Source organism: Carlito syrichta, unplaced genomic scaffold (genome assembly GCF_000164805.1).
Source record: "Carlito syrichta isolate Samal-C Ts95f unplaced genomic scaffold, Tarsius_syrichta-2.0.1 Scaffold309435, whole genome shotgun sequence".
Classification (NCBI taxonomy): domain Eukaryota; kingdom Metazoa; phylum Chordata; class Mammalia; order Primates; family Tarsiidae; genus Carlito; species Carlito syrichta.
The window spans coordinates 524188-543464 of NW_007253531.1; the positions used below are offsets into that span (position 1 = coordinate 524188).

General features: G+C 43.4%; 1 protein-coding gene across 1 annotated transcript in view; it reads right to left on the reverse strand.

The window, feature by feature from the left end:
- The window catches only part of ATP10B (ATPase phospholipid transporting 10B (putative)), a 117487-nt gene that overhangs the window by 71830 nt on the left and 26380 nt on the right, over nucleotides 1-19277 (reverse strand). The window contains exons 4-8 of the mRNA XM_008067245.2: nucleotides 15901-15986; nucleotides 11925-12031; nucleotides 7961-8092; nucleotides 3770-3897; nucleotides 1365-1617 (exon numbers count right to left, since the gene is read on the reverse strand). Of these exons, the coding sequence (XP_008065436.1) occupies nucleotides 1365-1617; nucleotides 3770-3897; nucleotides 7961-8092; nucleotides 11925-12031; nucleotides 15901-15986 (706 nt within the window). The remainder of the gene's footprint in view (nucleotides 1-1364; nucleotides 1618-3769; nucleotides 3898-7960; nucleotides 8093-11924; nucleotides 12032-15900; nucleotides 15987-19277) is intronic.

Genomic DNA, 19277 nt, shown 5'->3' on the forward strand with positions numbered 1-19277 from the left:
GCCACTGCACTCCAGTCTGGGTGACAGAGTAAGACTCCAACTAAAAAAAAAAAAAAGAGAAAGAGAACAATATTTTTAATTTGCCTTTAAAAGAATGAGCTTTTCCAGAAAGAAAGAAAGAAAGAAAGAAAGGCATCCCATATGGCAGAAACTATAAGACATACAAATGTGTCAAGGGATAAAAAAACACTTAGCAGCCCAGCACTTTGGGAGGCGGAGGCGAAAGGATTGCCTGGGTCCAGGGCTTCCAGACCAGCCTGAACAATCAGGAGAGACCTCATGTCTACAATAAATTTTTAAAAATTAGCCAGGCATGGTGGCGTGCACCCGTGGTTCCAGCTACTTGGAAGGGTGAGGTGGAAGGATCACCTGAGCCCATCAGGTCAACTGGGCCATGAGTATACCCCTGCCCTCCAGCTTGGGCAACAGAGAGTGACTCCAACTCAAAACAAAAAACGAAAAACAAAACAAAAAAACCTTAGCAAACAGTACTTTCAATAAATGTTAGCTGCTATTATTATTATTACTACCATTGTTAAACCCAAATTTCAAAATCCGAGAGACCACCAAAGAGCCAGCTCTGATGCAAACACACAAGGGTCTTTATTCAGGCTCGAGTCTGGGCTCACGAACCGAAGCCGGCTGTGGCTTCAGGGACGAGAGCCCCAATCCAGCATGGCAAGCAGTCTTTATACACCGTTACAGAGGGAGGAGAAAGAACTCTAAACTTGGTTTTACATGATTGGGTAATCTCTCCTAATAGGTACGGGAACACTTGATATTGGTAGGTGCCTTTCGTGGGCTTCAACCTGACTGCCCGTGATTGATAGAAACCCACCCAACAGGCAGAGTGGAATGTCAGATAAGTAGGTTCATACAGTCACTGCGTATAAATTAACCTGAGCAAGCAGGCAGATTACTAGCGTCTCCAAGTCTGCAGCAAAGGAATGTCTGAAAGGGGCTTATCGCTTTAACATTTACATCCCGTTGTAAAAGCAGAAGTCAGCATGGCAACTGGGACTAACAATGCTTAACCCAAGAGTTCTAAATACAAACACTACTTAGGACATTATATAATTACACAATCAGTCGCTACCCGGCACCCGACATATGCCTAATTCTACAGGGTCTGAGGTAGGATTTAAAGTACTAAGATTTCATAAAGTACAATGAACATGAGGTAGGGATATATAAAATATAGTGAACTAAACACTACTTTTACAGCAAGTATGGCTTTTTAAGTTTCTTGGTTTCTTGGGTCTCTCAGGCGTAGCCAGGATAATGTCTTTAATCTCCTCTTCTCTTAGGAGAGCAGGGTGTTTCCTTTTAGAAAAAGGAATGGAAGCCCTTGAGAGCCCTCATACCATTTTCTTGGTGAGAATACTCGCTGCCCATGATGGTGCAACGCCGGAACACCATCTTGTTCTCTGTCAGGGTCCCTGTCTTGTCGGAGAAGACATACTGGATCTGGCCTAGGTCCTCAGTGATGTTGAGGGCTCGGCATTGAATGGAAGAATCGGTCTCTTCATTATACAGGTCAAGGTCATTGTGCAGGAAGAATACTTGCCCGAGCTTCACCAGCTCAATGGAGACATACAAAGAGATGGGGATCAGCACCTGAGGAGAGATAGATTCCCACCACGTTAGAAACCAGACAGGTTCCCTGCCTCAGGATCCTTACCAGAGGGTAGTAGAGGCATTTAATGGAGAGCTGAGGTCAGTTCACAGGATGGACTCTCTTTGTAAAATTAAAGGTCAATGACTTCACACCTCCTTTGGAATTTTTTTTTTTTTAACAATTTCAACAACACAGATTTATTATATTATAGCTCTGGAAGTCAGAATTCTGAAATGAGTATTATAGAGTTAAAAATAAAAGTGTTAGCAGGACTATGTTCCTTCTGGAGGTTATAGGGAAGAAATCATTTTATTTATTTATTTATTTCTTTTTTGAGTTGGAGTATCACTTTGTCACCCAGACTGGAGTGCGTTGGCCGCTCCCAGCCACCGCAGCCTCGACCTGCTGGGCTCCGGTGATCCTTCCGCCTCAGCCTTCCAAGTAGCCGGAATTACAGGTATGCGCTACGACGCCCAGCTGATTTTTTGATTTATTGTAGAGATGAGGTATCACTGCCCAGGCGGGTCTCGAACCCGCGGGCTCAGGCAATCCACTCACCTCAGCCTCCCAAAGGCGCGGGATTACAGGCTGAGCCACCGAGCCCGGCTGGGAAGAGATCATTTCCTTGCTTTTTCCAGCTTCTAAAGGCTGCCATATGCCTTTGGAATTCTTAAGGGTATCTGACAAAGAGATATGCCCTTTTCAGCCAGGGTTGCATGGTATGAGGTAGGCACTTGCCATCAGTTGTCAGTGACAGAGCTGGGAGGAATGAGAAACATTTAGTGCCCCTGTTCAGAGTCCTCTGACACCGCTCATACCTCCATGCCACCGAGGGCTGCTGCTCACTCATATTTATAGGTACTCAGACCTACTGTTGATTTTGGCCCACTGGTTCAATACCTACTATTTATCAAGTGCTTGCTGTGTATTGAATGCTGTTCTAAGTTCTGGAAATTGGAGTCAACAGAACAAAATCCCCAACCTTGAAGAACTCACCTTTCCATGACAGTAAGCAACCAAATAAATATATATCAGTGGTGGGAAGTCTCATGAGGAAAAATAAAGAAGAGTAAGGAGATTAGAGTGATGGCTGGGAGAGACTCTTTTATAAACCATGACCTTTGAGCAGAAAACTGAAGAAATGAGGGTGTGAGACATTGAGGTTATCTGTGGGAGGAGTGTTCCAGAAAGAGGGGACGATGGGGCAAAGACCGGGCAGTTGGGTGGGTGGTGGTGGTGTCTGGGGAGTGAACAGGCCTTGGACATGAGAAAGGAGGAGGAGAGCTGTAAGAGGCGAGGTCTGGGAAGACGCTGAGGTCCAGATCACTTAGGGTCTTGTTAGCTACAACAAGGACTTTGAGTTTCATGTTGAGCAGGTATGAAACCATTGGAGGATTCTGTGAAGGGAGAGGAATTATTTGATTCACATTTAAAAAGGATTACTCTGCTAGATGAATGACTGAAAAATGTTCACCAATAAGAAAGCAATGAAACGTTCTCAAATACTACAAGAAGTTAAATGCAGATGAAGCATCACCAAAACAAAACTACAATTTCTCTCATCTTTACAAAGACTGTGTTTTCTTAGAGACTATGAAGATTTTAGAATTCATCATTTTACCCATTTATTACATTTTTTAGGTGTTCTCTTTGTTTTATTCTCCTCCCATATGAAGCCAATTCTGTTCTTCTCTGTTTCAATCTATCAAATGCTAAAACACTAACTCATGGTTTCTCTTTCTCTCGATGTTAAGGGCATGAGAGTTCTCTATAGCTCACTGTATAGCTACTTTATCTTCTTTGGTTCCTAGGTCATTAGTGTTTTATCTGTTCTCTATCTGGAAAAGGGACAGGGACACCCGAGTCACTGCTGTTATCTTAAATAGAAAACCTGATAAATATTTTCCTTCAGCTATTATCTGGGATGCAGGGTTCCCTCCATAAGGCAAGGCTGGTCCTGATATTACCCCAAATGTGATACTTTCCAAGAACCACAGAAAAAGCAATAACCATCTCCTTATCTCAGTCTAGTTAGTACATTCTCGGGGCCAGCACTAATTTTTTCTTTACAAAAAGAAAGTTGTAGGGGTAAAGTTGTAGGGATATTGACCACATGTCTTCTTGGGCCCCTAGTTAGGGAGGACTTTCTACCTGGAGCAGGATGATCATTGTGAGGAACATGTAGAAGCCCCCAACGGCAAGGGGAAGGAAGCTGCCCTTAGCATCTGGCACGTCGAAGGGAGGGTGTTCTTCAAAGATCCCATTCCAGAGGCTGTGACCTGAGAGGAGGCAAAACCAGGGATAAGGCAGAATCTCCACTTAGTCGTAAAGCTGGTCAATTATATCAGCCTTTGACCCATTTCTAGAAATGTTTATGCTTTGGAGGATCCATCTTTCTTCCATACAACATAGGTTGGTGTGTGTGTGTGTGTGTGTGTGTGTGTGTGTGTGTGTGCTCATTTAGCTATAATGTGGTCCTTCATACACCATACGTTTCTTTTTTTTTTTTACTTTTAAATGTTTTATTTTAAAGATGTGGGGTACAATTCAGGGCTAGGTATACAAATTTTCATTATGCAGATACCCTTGTTTATGAGGTATACCCCGTGGCAGTTTCCCACTACTGCCAATCCCTTTCTTAATATGATAATTGTTCAAGGTCCGCTTATGAGTGAGAACATGTGGTACTCAGTTCTTTGTTTCTGTGATAGACCATTGAGTATTATATATTTCAATCTCTTGAAAGGCATTAAGTCTGTCTTATAAGAGGAGATTGGCATGGAGATTGCTTATGTTTTGATGAATCCTTGTTAAATAGGGTCTTGAAAGAGAAAAAGGGATACATGTTCTTTTTAGTTGTGTAATATAAAGTGCATGGGTGGGAAGTCTTGAGATTCTTGTCCCCGAAACTCCCTTCTTCTACCATCCAGTATGCATCTCCCCATCTATTCACCCATTCATCTACCCTCCTACTTATCTATTCATCCATCCATCTATTCATCCTTCTATCTCTGCTCACCCATTCATCCTTTCCTTTATTCAACATTTACTAATTCAGAAAGTCAGTCCTAGTTCTTATCCTTGAGGATTTCCCTTCCAAGTTAAAAGCTACACATAAAGGGACACATTATATGAGGAGTGTATGACAGCCCATAGCAACAATACCAGATGCAGACTGAACTCTGTTTCCTTATCTTCAAAGAAGATTACAATACCCATTATCTGAGGATTATTTAAGATGAAGTGCATCCAACACCTGCCACAGAGGTCTCTGAACCTCACTCAGTCTCTTTCAGTAATAATAACACCTTCCCTATAGGGTTATTGTGGAAGTAGAATAACTTAATGTGTAAAATGCTCTCAGCTCCAGCATAGGAACTATAGGGAATAAAAGGCATAAGGGATGATACCCTGCCCAAAGATGTTCCCACACCCAGGAGGTTGGGTTGGTTGCATCATAAGTGGTAGAAGAAAGGAGACTTAACAAGTGTGAAACTATTTGTAGGTAATATTATAGAGACAATGACTAAGGCCAAATACATGGCACAGAGTAAGCCCACTGGCCATCAGAGGAGCAAAATAGAGGATTGGAGAAGCCAGGGAGGCTGCATGGAGGAGGAGGACGTGAGGCATTCTGAATCCTGGTTTGGTGCTGAGTGGTCAGGAAGGCCAAGGGAGGGCATTCTGGGCAAGGAAAGAAGAAACACCACCTTTACAAAATCAAAGTAAACATGAAATGGTGCTCATTCAAAAGCTTTCACTTCCCTCAAGGCTGGGCTTTAATTAGGCACCAGCAGAGTCCTGTTAGGTGTGAGTCATTATTTTCAAACAGAATAGAATTCTGCCCCTCCCCATGAACTTTCTTCATTTATTTATTATTCTGGGGAATCTGCCAAGCTGATTCTGGTTTGCTATGCCTTATCTGCTCTGTGAACTTTAAATCATTAACTTCCTTTCTTCTGGAGATACAGTGAGATGATCTTGAATGTCCCTTTAGCTCTGATATGCCCTAAAAAACCTGTCCGAAAGCAGAAGCAACTTTGCAGATGTGATTAGGTCACGGATCTTGAGATGAGAAGAGCATCCTAGATTATCCAGTGGGCTCTATGATGTAGTCACAAATGTCCTTGTTCCTGAAGCATCTCTGGGGACCACATGGGTAGGGGAGGGAGGTAGTGGGTGTGGGGGAGAGGTGGGATGACAGTTTTCCTATTTGCCGGCTTCTTCCCTCCCCACGGTGCCCTCCATACAACTGTGAGCCGCTCTCAAGTTGGAGTGCCACTAGACACACCTGGGAAGCAAATTAAATAAAAACTCCAGGCCACCCACAAGACCAAATCCCATCATCCTCCCTATAGTAGCACACAAAATCTCTCTGAGCCCCAGGAAGCTCTTAACCTTTCAGACACTAACTTTTTAGCACCCGCAATGGCTGCGTTTCTGACTATAGCAAGTCAACAGCAAGCAGCACTGCTGCTCACGGGCTTGGGGTCAGCAGGGTTTTCCAGACTCAGCATGTAGTTTTTCCTCTTGTTGTTCCTGGCTCTTTTTGGGGTCTCTTCAAAAACCATAGTGGGAGAGAGGAGATGATAGCTTCAGTGTGGGTCTCTCTTTGCCTACTCTCAGAGGAACAACTTAAATGTCTCAAGAGCACTCCTGTCTACACCTGCTGCAGGGCCCCTCACTCACCCAATTGCAGAACTCAGGCCAACACCAAGTCTGCTTTGGTCTCCATTCTCTGCCTTACTCTTTTCACACCAAACAGCCAACTGTCCTTCTGCACAAAATGATTCTTCTTCCTACCTCTGTGCTTTGCTCGAGCTGTCCCTGGAGCTAAGGGTGGCCCCTCTCTCTCTCTTTCCCACAGCTGCCTGGTCCATCCTTCCACTTGGCTCTGCCACCTATTTCCTCTGGCGAATGTCTACTCCATCTGAGCATCAGCTCTAGCAGCTACCTCTCTAAGAAAGACTTCCCTCACTAGTGTTTCCATAATACCTGTGGTAGACTAAAAACCCGCCCTCTGCTCCCCCGCAACCCCAGGATACATCCTAACCCCTGGACCCCTATGAATGCACTATCTTATATGGCAAAAGGGACTTTGCAGATGTGATTAGGTCATGGATCTTGAGATGAGAAGAGCATCCTAGATTATCCAGTGGGCTCTATGATGTAGTCACAAATGTCCTTGTAAAAGAGGGGTGGAGGAAGAGACTGCTGCAGACCGGAAGAAGGAAATGTGAACAGAGACTGGAGTGGTGGACTTTGAAGATGGAGGAAGGAGCCAACAACCAAGGAATACAGGCAGCCACTAGACGCTGAAAAAGATAGGAGAGATTCTTCCCTCAGAGGCTCAAGGAGGAACCAGAACTGTTGATACCTTGACTTTAACCAGTGAAACAGATTTTGGACTTCTGGCCTCCAAGGCTGTAACAGAATAAATATGTGTTATTTTGAACCACAAAGGGTGAGTGAATGTTGCATAGCAGCAAGAGGAAACAAATACAGATCTGTGTGCAGCTCCCACCGATTCTGTTGATGTGTTCAACTTCTTCTTGCTAGACTATGAGCTCTCTGAGGACCAGTTCTGTGACTGATGTAGCTTGCTATCCTTCTTTGCTATGTCTGTAAGTCTTTCTTTTTTTTTGGCCAGGACTGCTAGTGACTTGTCTAACTTGCATGTTGTTCTGTGTCCCATTCCATAGCCAGCCCATGAATATGGAGGATCAGACCTAGGTCAGGCTGGGCTGCATTGCTTCAAGGAAAGCCTGTGCATTTGAGTCTAATTTGTGCAGAGGGACGACCTTCTCTTTGGGTACGTAGTAGCCATGACTAGGAGCCTGGATTCATGAGTTGACCACTGGTGATCTCTGCTAAGTGACTGGTGGGATCTTAGTCTCTGTTGGGTGAGAGAGAACAGAGAATCTTTTTGGTTGTCAGATTGTTTATTTGTGAGATCAAGGTACTTAAACTATTCTGTGCCCAACGGAGAAGATTCCTTTGAGATCTGTCTGAACCGGTGAGTCTTTGCGGTTCATGTCGTCTGTTCTGACCAGTGTCAAACTATAAAATTGAGGCTGCAAATTCTGGAGTCTGTGTAAATATTTCTTGACCAAATAAATGTTAGATGATATTCCTGGTATTTAAAGAGTGCAAACTACTTTCAGGAGATTTCCCCTTACATTTTCATTTCATTGGCATCCCATTAAAGTAGGCAGGGTAGGCTTTATTTTTTTTAAAGGCCCTATTTTATCAATGAGGAAACTGAGGCACAGAGAAATGAAGCAATTTGCCCAACGAAGTATAAGATTAATGTGTTCTTGTTCTTTCTAGAACATTCCATACCTACGGCTCCAACGAGGCACATGAGAAAGAGGAGTCCGATGCAGAAGAAGATGTCAGTGTTCATGCGCCGCTCGATCTTGCTGCGTTTGTAGCGGGGGCCGCTGTTGTTCAGCATGGCTTTTGTCTCATGGCCTTTGAGAGAAAATGAGAACATTACTTTCACGGTCCCTGCGTACCTCTGCCACAGGCCGCACCCTTGGCTCTTCTCACAGAGCTTGTGATAAAAGGGAGACTGCATTCTTTGACTTGAACTTGTCCTGCCTTAGGGCGGTGACTGAGAACAGCTGTAGGGCCTCATACAACTTGTCAGCATTGAGTATCCCCTGCATGTCAGACACTGAGGTGGGCACTGACAGAGCTACCATGCACAGGTTGTGCACTGTACAAGTCTACGGGATACTGCTCATTTTGTGGTTGCCAAAGATTTGTAAGTTTACTATGACAAGTTTCTGACCAGTGACAGTAAACTGTTTTGAGGCAGGACTTTCCTTTTCTAATCTACACAACGGCGCTGTTTGGTCCAGTGGTAGGATACGATGGTGAGATGGATGGCTCACATTCTGATGAAGATACATGAGAAAACAAATAAAAAATATAACTACTGTTATTAATGTCTCATGAAATAAATAATAAATAGTAGACAAAAGGCCAAGGCAGACAAGAGATAGTGTTAGAAAGCATGTTTAGGGAAAACTTCTTTGGGAAGATAACATTTGAGGGGGAATTGAAGAAAGGGGGAAGAGTTGGGAGCAGAGAATTTTAGGCTGGGGCTGGGGACTGTATGTGCAAAGGCCCCATGGTAGGACGGTGCTTGGGGCCAGTAGTTTCCCTACTTGTTCTCTTGGTTGTTCCTAAGGTGTTGGTGTTGGCACAATAGTAGGAGGAACCAAACGACCACACCTCAGCATTAACCCTGAGTAGCTCCACTCCTATATTGGAGATTTGTGCAAAATTTTGTTCAGAGAAAGGATAACAAAGTTTGAAAACTACCAATTTGCTTTAATGATCTTCTTTTCCAGTTGGGGAAACTGAGGATTAGAGACTAGAAGGGATCTGCCCAAAGTGAAAGAATAAATTAACGGTGAAAGAATAAATTAATAAATTCACAGTGGGAACTCAAGATTCAGTTTCCTCATCTATTTTTCCTTTCACTAACCTATGGTTCCCAAGACCACACAGCTAGGAACTAAGAGCCAAACTGAGACTTCGTTTTTAGAGCCTCTCCTTGGATGCTGCTGAATTTTAACTACAGTGCTATACTCCTTGGCAGTTGAATTAAACAACACCAGTAACATAGTTTCTGTGTAAAATTAAAGGAAACCAATATATCAGCTCCAGAAGCAAATGACTTTAATGCTATTTAGCTGGTTGCCTTGTGGATTTAAAGTAACAACAAAACAGTAGGAGCCAATAAACTCTAGGCTTTTAAAATTCGACTCAAGTTGAGGCAGTTGGAGGGGTTTCGGCAGCATGATGAATGCGGGCTGTTGCACTGATGGCACTGTTGCTTCTCTGCCTGCCTTTCATACTCACTCCATCCCAGGGACCTTGGGACCACCCCCTCAACACACCCGCTCCTTGCCTTCTGGGATCCCTCTGTTTTTTGGGCAGGGGTTGGGTTCAAGGAGAAGCCAGTATGACATTGTGGTTAAAATGTGGGCTCAAGAGTTAGAGCTCAGCTCTGCAGATATTTGAATTTGGGTAACAGAGTGTTAATCTCAGGAGATATGACCTTGGGTGACTGAATCTCTTTGTGCCCCAATTCCTCATCTAAAAACTGGGAGACAATGATTGTGTGTGTGTGTGTGTGTGTGTGTGTGTGTGTGTGTATGTGTGTGAAGGCAAGGGACTGAGTCATTATACACTAAGTAGCTAAATTAGTTTCTGGTACACAGTAGGGGCTTGGCACCTATGTCTGCACCGGATCTCCTCCTTCAGGAAATTTCAACTTGACCTTTATCTTTTTGGGACTTTGACTCCAATGATAATATCAAGAGAAATGATAACTCTGAGGAGTTGTTCTCAACCAGGGGAGATTTTATTCTCTGGGGGACATTTGGCAACATCTGGAGAAATTTTTGGTTAGCACAGCTTTGGGGAAGAGGTTGATGAATTTAATGGGTAGAGGTTAAGGATGCTGCCAAACATCCGACAGGACAGCTTCCAGCCAAAAAGAATAAACTGTACCAAAATGTCCTTATCACCAAGGCCTAGGACCCCTGCTCTAGATAATAACACTAAAAACAGTTCTTGTCAGCCAGATGTAGCTCAGGCCTATAATCTCAGTGCTTTGGGAGGAGGAGGCGGGAGAATTGCTTGAGGCCAGGAATTCAAGATCAGCATAGGCAACATAGCTAAACCCTATCTCTACAAAAGTAAATAAGTAAAAATTAGCCACTCCAGCCTGGGTGACAGAGCGAGACCCTGTCTCTAAAACAAACAAATATAAAACAATTAGTGTCATTTTTGCTCATGTTTTTGAGAGTCTAATACATTCCAGGCATTATATTAGGCCCTTTTCACAGATAATCTCATTGAGGTGGGAATATTAGACACGTTTTGCATTGAATGTTTAACCAACTCGCTCAGGGACATAAGAGCATGAATGGATTTTAACCCAGGCCACCCGACTCCCCGGAGCCACAGTTGACATGCTCTTCAACTCTGTCCTGATATATTCAGCTTCCATCATCCACTCAGGGTTTTGCTTCTGTTCAGGTAGACAGAGTAGCAAAACTCTAAACCTATGTGGTTATCATTATTATTATTATTTGATGGGGTAGAGATTGCTGGAGATTTTTTTTTTTCTTCACTTTCTTCTTTTATTGGGAAGCAGACATAGGGTGGGAAGCAGCATGACACCTCCTGGTGAGACCCAGGACAACAGTAGCTGTTAGGTCTACCAGAGAGTGTTGAAATTCATTGCTAAAGACCATTGAAAGAAAGAAGTCACCTGACAAGTACCATCCCCCTCTCCCAAATTAGGGAAAGCTAGCTAAATTGTCACATTATTTTTAAAAAGACCTGTTTTTTTCTTTGACAATCCCCAAAAGTGAAGCTTAGGGATATTTAAATGCCCTTCTGTGTCCATCAAAATTGGGGTTCTACTCAGACCAAACGAGACATAAAAACAAGCAAAATACTCCAAAGTGTCCCAGTGAGTGGAAGACTCAGAGGGAAATGTATTTTGGAGTCTTCCTGTTTAGGTAGACACTCTAGGAAGACTGGATGTCCTCCATGGTGGAATAATTTTTTAATTATTCATGTAACAACAGATCTGTAACAAGTATCTACCAAGTGCCGATATTAGGCCCTGGAGATACAGTGGCCTTAGGACTGTCCTGCAAGACTTTAAATTTCACTGTGAGAAGTGCTGCTGTTACCTTTTTTTTTTTTAATTGGGAAGCAGAATCAAAGTGGAAAGGAGAGTTAGGTCTCCAAAGTTGGAGGCATAAAATAATGTTAATAGTAAAACTACAACAGGAAAACCAACAATTAAAACCTACTGGGCCTTCACTTTGCTAGGCGCTAGGTGCTTTTCCTGTGTTGGGTCATTTGATCCTAATGAATACTCTATGAAGCAAATACAAATATTTTTCCCATTGTACCAATAAGGAAACTGAGGCACAAAGATGAACTTAAGTTTAGTGAAGTTATTTCACAGGCTCAAGAAGATATTCGTCATCCTGCTTTTAGTGTCACAAAATCACAGGGGTGAGTGAGAATCCCTCTCCCTGTCTTGTTCAGATGAGTGATATTAACTTGAAATCTCTTTATGTCTCTGGAGGACTGAATGAATTGTTGTGATTCTCATTCTCAGTTTGCTCATCTGTGAAATGGGAACTTACACGAGCAAATGGGAAGTTACTTTGAACTTTTGTGAGTTCCCACTGATTGAAGATGAATTTGGAAGAGGGATGGAGGTGGGAAATTCAGACAAAAGAAACTACTCAGAGAAAATGACCTGCATAGATGACAATGCCAACAGCCACCTCGGTGTTTCTGATGGTGCAGCCTCGAAGCACAAGACTCTCACTGCCAAAGCCAGTCCTGGTCTGGTCAGGATGCTCCCTGGAGATGACGAACAAAAAACACAGGGTGGTTTGGTGGCCTCTCCAGCCTGTCACCAGTTAGTGTCACAAAACTAGAAGTGGTGAGCGAACGCCATCCTTCTCTTCCCTATTTTTCAAAGAGCGACAGTAACTCAGAGTCTAATCTCCCTGGTGTCCAAATGCATCTCTCCATTGCTCCTAGGAGGTCCGGCTGGTATCTAGACCATTAGAAGGAACTTGTCCATCTTGAGAAAATTGTTGTTCACCCATATGAAAGAAAAGCTACAGCTTCAACTTTCACTCTCAAAATAGCTTTAGAGGTAGAGTGTGGGGGAACTGGCTTCTGGGCCTACAAGGACTGGCATGGTGTTCCCTTTGAGTAGTGTTCCCAGGCTCATTCCCACCCAGTTGCTGGGGACCAGCACTGCACACGCTGAACATTCAAGTCTGTGGACAACTCCACACAGCCCTGCCTTCCATACTGTGCGACAGGAAAAGAAGGTAAGTTGAGGCAAGGAAGGCAAGGTCGTGTGCTCCTCTTGCTCTGAGCTACATCCCTTACTTGGCCTTTCTTCTGGACTGTCACTTGCTCAGTCTTTCATCAAACACACAGACCTCACAGAGGAAGACAGTGGTTGCCCAAGTTTTTTGGAGGCAGCTTCTTAAGCAGAGATCAACTTTCCTCTTTTCTCTAGTCTCACGAAGCATTGCAATTTTCCATCTCATGCTAGAAACTTCTGAGTCCTACATACTCCAGTTATTACTTGGGATCTGTCCCTTTATCCATCCTGATGTATTTTCTTTGGGATTTTTGGCAAGTTTAAATATAGTCCCACTATATTTAAATATAGTCTCGCTCTATTTCCCAGGCTGGTCTCAAATTCCTGGTTTAAGTGATCCTCCCACCTCGGTCTCCCAAAATGCTGAAATTACAGGTGTGAGCCACTGTGCCTAACTGAATTTTTCTACTTACAGTTCTTCCTTACTTCATTTCTCTAAGTCGATTTCCAAGTCTTTTCCACATACCTCAATTAAGCCTCACAACAACGTTTTATGATAGGTCATGTTATCATAACCACTTTACAGATAAGAAAAATGAGGCAGAATGGGGATTTAAACCTAGGAAGTCTGGTACTAGAGTGCTATATTACCACTCAATGTGCTTTTTAATGCTAATAATTCTTTACTACATTTACATACATGACTTTGTTTGACTCTGTAGCTCTGGGAAGTTAACAGGGTGATTGTACTTGTGGAAAGCTGAAGCTCAGGGCAGCTGAGAGCCTGTCCAAGGTCATACACCTAATACACGGGACATCCTAAGACATGAGAATCCAGGCCACAGACACCATCCCTGCTGTGAGTTTCACCATACCAGGGGGTCTAAAATGCTATCCCATTAACTTACACTGAACCATCTATCAAGGAGATTTTTGTTTCATGCTGGCATAGTGGTAACTCTATTCTATCCTTGTCTGTCCTACTTTTTAATGCAGAGGAGCCTTTGGCAAATAATAATCTGATAACTATTTTGCTTTCATTGTATTCAATCTTGCCAATACTCTCTATGTATAGCAAGTGCTACTGTTTTCCTATAGGGCCAGTGATGTAAATTTTCCTTTTGAAATAAACTACAGAAAAAGAGGCAATTAAAAATGTGGTAGATAAATGTCTAGATTTTTATGAATATAATAAAAATCAGAAAGGTTGTCTGAGTATGATTAATGTGTAGGGCCCACTGTGTATTGAACATAAAAACAAGCAAAATATTCCATGGGTCCTGAGGCAGAAGAAGACCTCCTGGCAGGCATCTGGAGGGGCAGAACCTGTCACCTGCGCTGAAGAGGCATGTACCCCCAGTGCTTGAGTTTTGTGGATTCAGTTCATTCCAAATCATCCATGCCTTGAGTCATTCTCTTAAAGAGCAATCTCATTCTGGGTTTCTGTATGTGATCTCTTCTCCTTCAAAAGCTCGTGCCTGCAGTCAGACTTTCTCAGCTTCCATCTGGGCTCCAGCCTGGCCCTCCCAGACAGATTTAAGCATAGAATTTTCCCAGCTTCACTCAGGTCCCAGCACCACCTCTCCCTAGTTGCTGCTCCTGGAGACCTGTTGTTCCCCTACCTGCCTGGGCCTCATGGAAGGGTCTGCAAATTCTAATTGGTCAGCCTAGTAAGCTAGTCATGGAATGATGGAGAATTCTCTGTGGCCCTGAATTGTTGTTATACCTGGCAAAGAGAATGCCCTTGGGCCTAGCACCCACACATGGTCTGTAACCTCTTCCTAAGCAAACCTACCGGTCTGTTGACTCTGGGTTTTCTAGAAGCTTCTGTGGGTGATATTAATTTAGAAGCTCCCTGAGATTGTACAGACCAGCTAGAAAATGAACAACTTTTAACAATCTGTTTGAAGGGTATCAGACTTGAAAACGTAACTTTAAATAAAAGAACCTCTGTAGAGCAGTATTTCTCAACTTGAGACAATCACCACCACCACCATCCCTACCTGGGGACATTTGGCAATGTCTGCAGATATTTCTGATGGTCACAACTGGGGAGGAATGCTGCTTGCTTGGAGCTGGTAGAGGCAGGGTGCTGGTAAACATGAAACAATGCAAGGACAGCCCTCACAGAGAATTATCCAGCCCGAAATGTTCATAGTGCCAAGGTTGAGAAATGCTGGGCTAGGGAAAGGTGAATAGGTGACTAGAGCCTCCCTGTAAACCAAGAACACTAAATAGAATAGCAACTATACGATAGCAAATCCTTTTCTAGCATCCACTGAAAAACAGACATAATGACTGGGAGAAGTAGAAGTCTCTGTTGTAGGTTATCAAGTCAGAGCATCATAAAAATGATCTTTAAGCCACAAGCGATGGTAGTGAGCCATGCAAGATTCATTGGCCCAGTAATCAACCCACAGCCATCCAGGGCCCCATTGATGGGGGTGCTGGCATAGCATGGCTGAGCATTGTAATGCACAGCCACCGAAAACACATTGGGGTTGATGTCAAAAGATCCCAGTGTGAGTCCTGACTTTATCTTGCACCTGCAATGTGACTTTGGGGGATCTTGAATAGTCTTAGATCATCAGAATCCCCCTCTGAAAAGGGGAATCATGATACTGGCTTTCTTGGGATGTGAAGATTACACGAAATGGTGGTCTGCGGAAATACTTGAACACCCTTAATGCATTGTGGAAGGGCCTTCACTCACATCTGTTACCACTGTTTTTATTTTGTAGGAAGATCTGCAGTCTGACACGGGGGCAGAATTACAGTAAAATACTTAGACTGAACCAAAGTTGAGGAATAACAATGATAATAATCCTAACAGCAGTCACCAATAACTATTTCCCCTTGCCAGTTGCTGTGCTAAGAGCTCAACTTGTGCTTAAACGACTTAATCTTAAAAAAGAAAAACCTTCTGATGAAGTTATGAAAATCTTTAGTTTACAGATGTGGAAACCAAGGCCCAGGGAGGTTAATTAATTTGCCCAGGGTCACACAGCTTGTAACTGGCAGAACTCTGATTCAAACCCAGCTCTGTCAAACTCCAAAGTCTTTATTCCTACCTATGATGGAATACAGGCACTTAAAAAAAATCAATCTCAATTAAATAATATTTTTCTCCCCTGAATTAGAGCATTATCTTGATTTTGATTCTATTTCTAATAAACCACTGGTGGATTTAACCCTGTAAGATAATTAACTAACTCTCAGAAAAAAAAAAGAAAATTTTCCAACTTAGATTTCTCTAGTTCTTCTTTATCATAAAAGGAAAAAAAGCTTTCTTAAGATATGGTTGTCTATCTCTTTGGTCATTTCTAGCATATATTTTTTAGCTTCAGAGAAGAAATTTACTAGCAGTCCAGGGACACCAGATACTTACATATAACCTTTGAATTTGTTGAGGTGGTTGTTGGGTTTCTCACACACGATGGTATTGTGGAAATGTTCTGGTTCGAACTGTCCCTCCTGGGAGAGAGAGGACTCTGTAAGGTTATTAATTCAGAGACATCTAGTCTTAATAGGATCATGGGGATAGCTAATCACTGTTAGAACCACGGCAAATAAGGTAATCCTGTTTTGTCACACTGTGACAGTTGTAATATGTAAGAAGAAAAGAGTTAAATCCTCATTAAGGAGGAGAAAATAGATGAAATGAAAAGTTGGGTGCAGGGCAGAGGGAGGTCAGTTTCCCAACTATATTTCTCTGCCTGCCTAGGATAGGGGCTCTAGTCCTGCGCTGTCTAGCAGAACTTACTACAATGGTGGACTCTTCTACATCTGCGTTGTGCAATATGGAAGCCACTGATTGCATGTGGCTGTTGAGCACATGAAGTGCAATAGCTCAACCAAGGAACGGGTTTTTAAATTAAATTAAATTTTAATGATTTTAAAGTTAAATAGCTACATGTAGCTAGTAGTTAACACACTGGACGCCACGGAAATAGATGATCAAAAAGGAGGCGTCAGAAATCACAGCACCAAGCCGGGCTCGGTGGCTCAGCCTGTAATCCCGCGCCTTTGGGAGGCTGAGGTGAGTGGATTGCCTGAACCCGCGGGTTCGAGACCCGCCTGGGCAGGCGAGACCTCATCTCTACAATAAATTAAAAAAAAATTAGCTGGGCGTGGTAGCGCACGCCTGTAATTCCGGCTACTTGGGAGGCTGAGGCGGAAGGATCGCCGGAGCCCAGCAGGTCGAGGCTGCGGTGGCTGGGAGCAACCACTGCACTCCAGTCTGGGTGACAGAGTGAGACTCCAGCTCAAACAAAAAAAAAAGAAATCACACCACCTAGAGATTTGCACAGCTAAAATGCTTGTGTATGTGATACTTCCTGAGTTCTCAAAAACATATATCTCCATGCACACCTCTATTTCAGTACATACATATACATTTAGGCATTTCATAAATGAGATGTAGTGCTCAGATATCTTGAACATGTTTACATGTTATTAAGCTTTTCTAGATCTGGTCCACAGGTGTGCAGAAACCTATTCAACCTATTGAATGCACAGGTATTTCCTTTAACCACTTCACCACTGAATACTCACATTGTTTCAACTGGTTTTGCTGTTGTAAAAATATTGTGAAAATAGTACCTTATAGAACAAAATAAGTTGCATTTCCTGGACTCTTATTTCTCCCAAACACTGTGATGAGAACTTTTCTCTCTTTAGAGATGTGAAATCTGTGACTCCAAAGTAGGTTCCAGGGTCTTACTGGGGCTGGAAATTGAATCTGTATCTTACTGCAGATTTTCTTTCCTTTACTTGCACAGCACATTGCTTCCTGGTGAATGCTGCTAAGTATTTTAAAACACATATTTGATTCTTTACTTTTTTTTATTTAAATGAGATAGGGTCTTGTTCTATTGTCCAGGCTAGAGTGCAGTGGAATAATCACAGCCCACTGTAGCCTCGAAATCTTGGGTTCAAGTGATCCACCCACTTCAACCTCCTGAATATCTGGGACTACAGGTATGCACCATCATGCCCAGCTATTTTTATTTTTGTAGGGTTGGGATTCTTGCTATGTTGCCAAGGCTGGTCTCAAACTCCTGGCCTCAAGTAATCCTTGCACCTTGGACTCCCAAAGTGCTGTGATTACAGGTGTGAGTCAGCATGCCTGGCTGATTTTTTTACTTTTTAAAAGTTTTTCAGTTGTTCAAGTTCTTATAATCCAATGGGAGTAAAACACAAATAGATGTGGGGAGATCTTGCTTTCAAACTCTCCTTTTCATTGACTAATACTGTCTTCAATTCTTGAGCCTGTCTCGTCATCTGTAGAAGGGGACTAATACCACCTACTTGCCTCATCTTACCTGTGCCTCAGAAAGCAGAATCTATGTGGAAAACTTTTGAAATGTACCAGGCTTCACAAACAGAAGGAAGCAGTCCTAAAGGTGGGCGCAGAAATGGTTTCCTGGGCAGAGCTTTTAGCATGGGGAGTGAGTTTATCACTGAAAGCTTCACGGTACAGCTGTTCAAAGGGGCAAATTGATTCAAAGAAATGATAGCATTTTCTGGTTTCGTGTAAATCTACTGTCCATCGGATCTGTGGGGGTGCCAATATAAATAAACTCTCTACTCACTTGAAATAAATTACCCATCCAGGAGTTTCTAAAAATACGGCCCTTTCCCCTCCAGGTATTGATTCTTTCAGGGACAAACACTTGCCGAGCTCTGAGATGATGACAAATCACACTCTAATTTGTCAGCTGCTTTCATGCCCCTGATTAAGTTGTGTACTTCAGTCCTGATGCACACCGCTCAGCTCGGTGCTGGGTTTCTGGGTCCAGACTCATTTCAGGTATGAGTGGCAGCGGGGTCTGAGCACTAATGAGCCTTCTGTAGTGTCTCCTGAATCCCTGTTGTGTGTTTAATCACGCTCCCCCACCCCTAGCCCCCAGTCCCCAGCCATGGCGAAGCAACTTTCCTTCTGAAGTGTTCCTTTTCTGGTTCTGTGTTCTCTTTCCTTCCAAGTGCTGGCCTTTGGTCTTCTGTCTTCCTCTTTTCATGGACAGATGACCTTGCTCTTTCTAGTAACCTTCCTTCCCCTAGGCTCCCTCTTTCTCTCTTCAAGATGAGCTGTGGAGAGGGGCACATGGGTCCTGCTGTCTCCAAAGACAACCACCTGGGCCTGGCTTGCTTTTAAGGATTTGCTGTAGCTCACACTTGGCAAGTTGCTGGGCCAGTCCAAGGACAGGAAGAATTGCACAGCCTTACAGATCTGTCAGGGCTCTTATTTCAACCTTGTTCATGAGTCTCTGATTCCTTTCTGAGATGAGGTTTTGATGTAGCCTTTTCTCTAAGGTACTGCCCTTTGATGAAAGTCCCAGTCACTGGAAAGGGCTGGGGGAGCCAACAAAGCACAGGAAAAGATGAGCCCTTTCCAGAGTAGAGTGTGTGTCTCTGCAGTCCTTTAAGCCAGACCTACCTATCTGGAGCACTTACTGCACCTGTCATTAATTTTCACAATGACCTTAAGAGGTTTGACAGATGTGCAGATGGAAAGTAACAGGGCTAGGACTACAATTCACATCCTTTTTGTTTTTTTTGAGTCGGAGTCTCACTCTGTTGCCCAGACTGGAGTGCAGTGGCCGCTCCCGGCTACCGCAGCCTCGACCTGCTGGGCTCCGGCGATCCTTCCACCTCAGTCTTCCAAGTAGCTGAAACTACAGGTGCACGCTACCACACCCGGCTAATTTTTGATTTATTGTAGAGATGAGGTCTTGCCAAGTTGCCCAGGCGGGTCTCAAACCT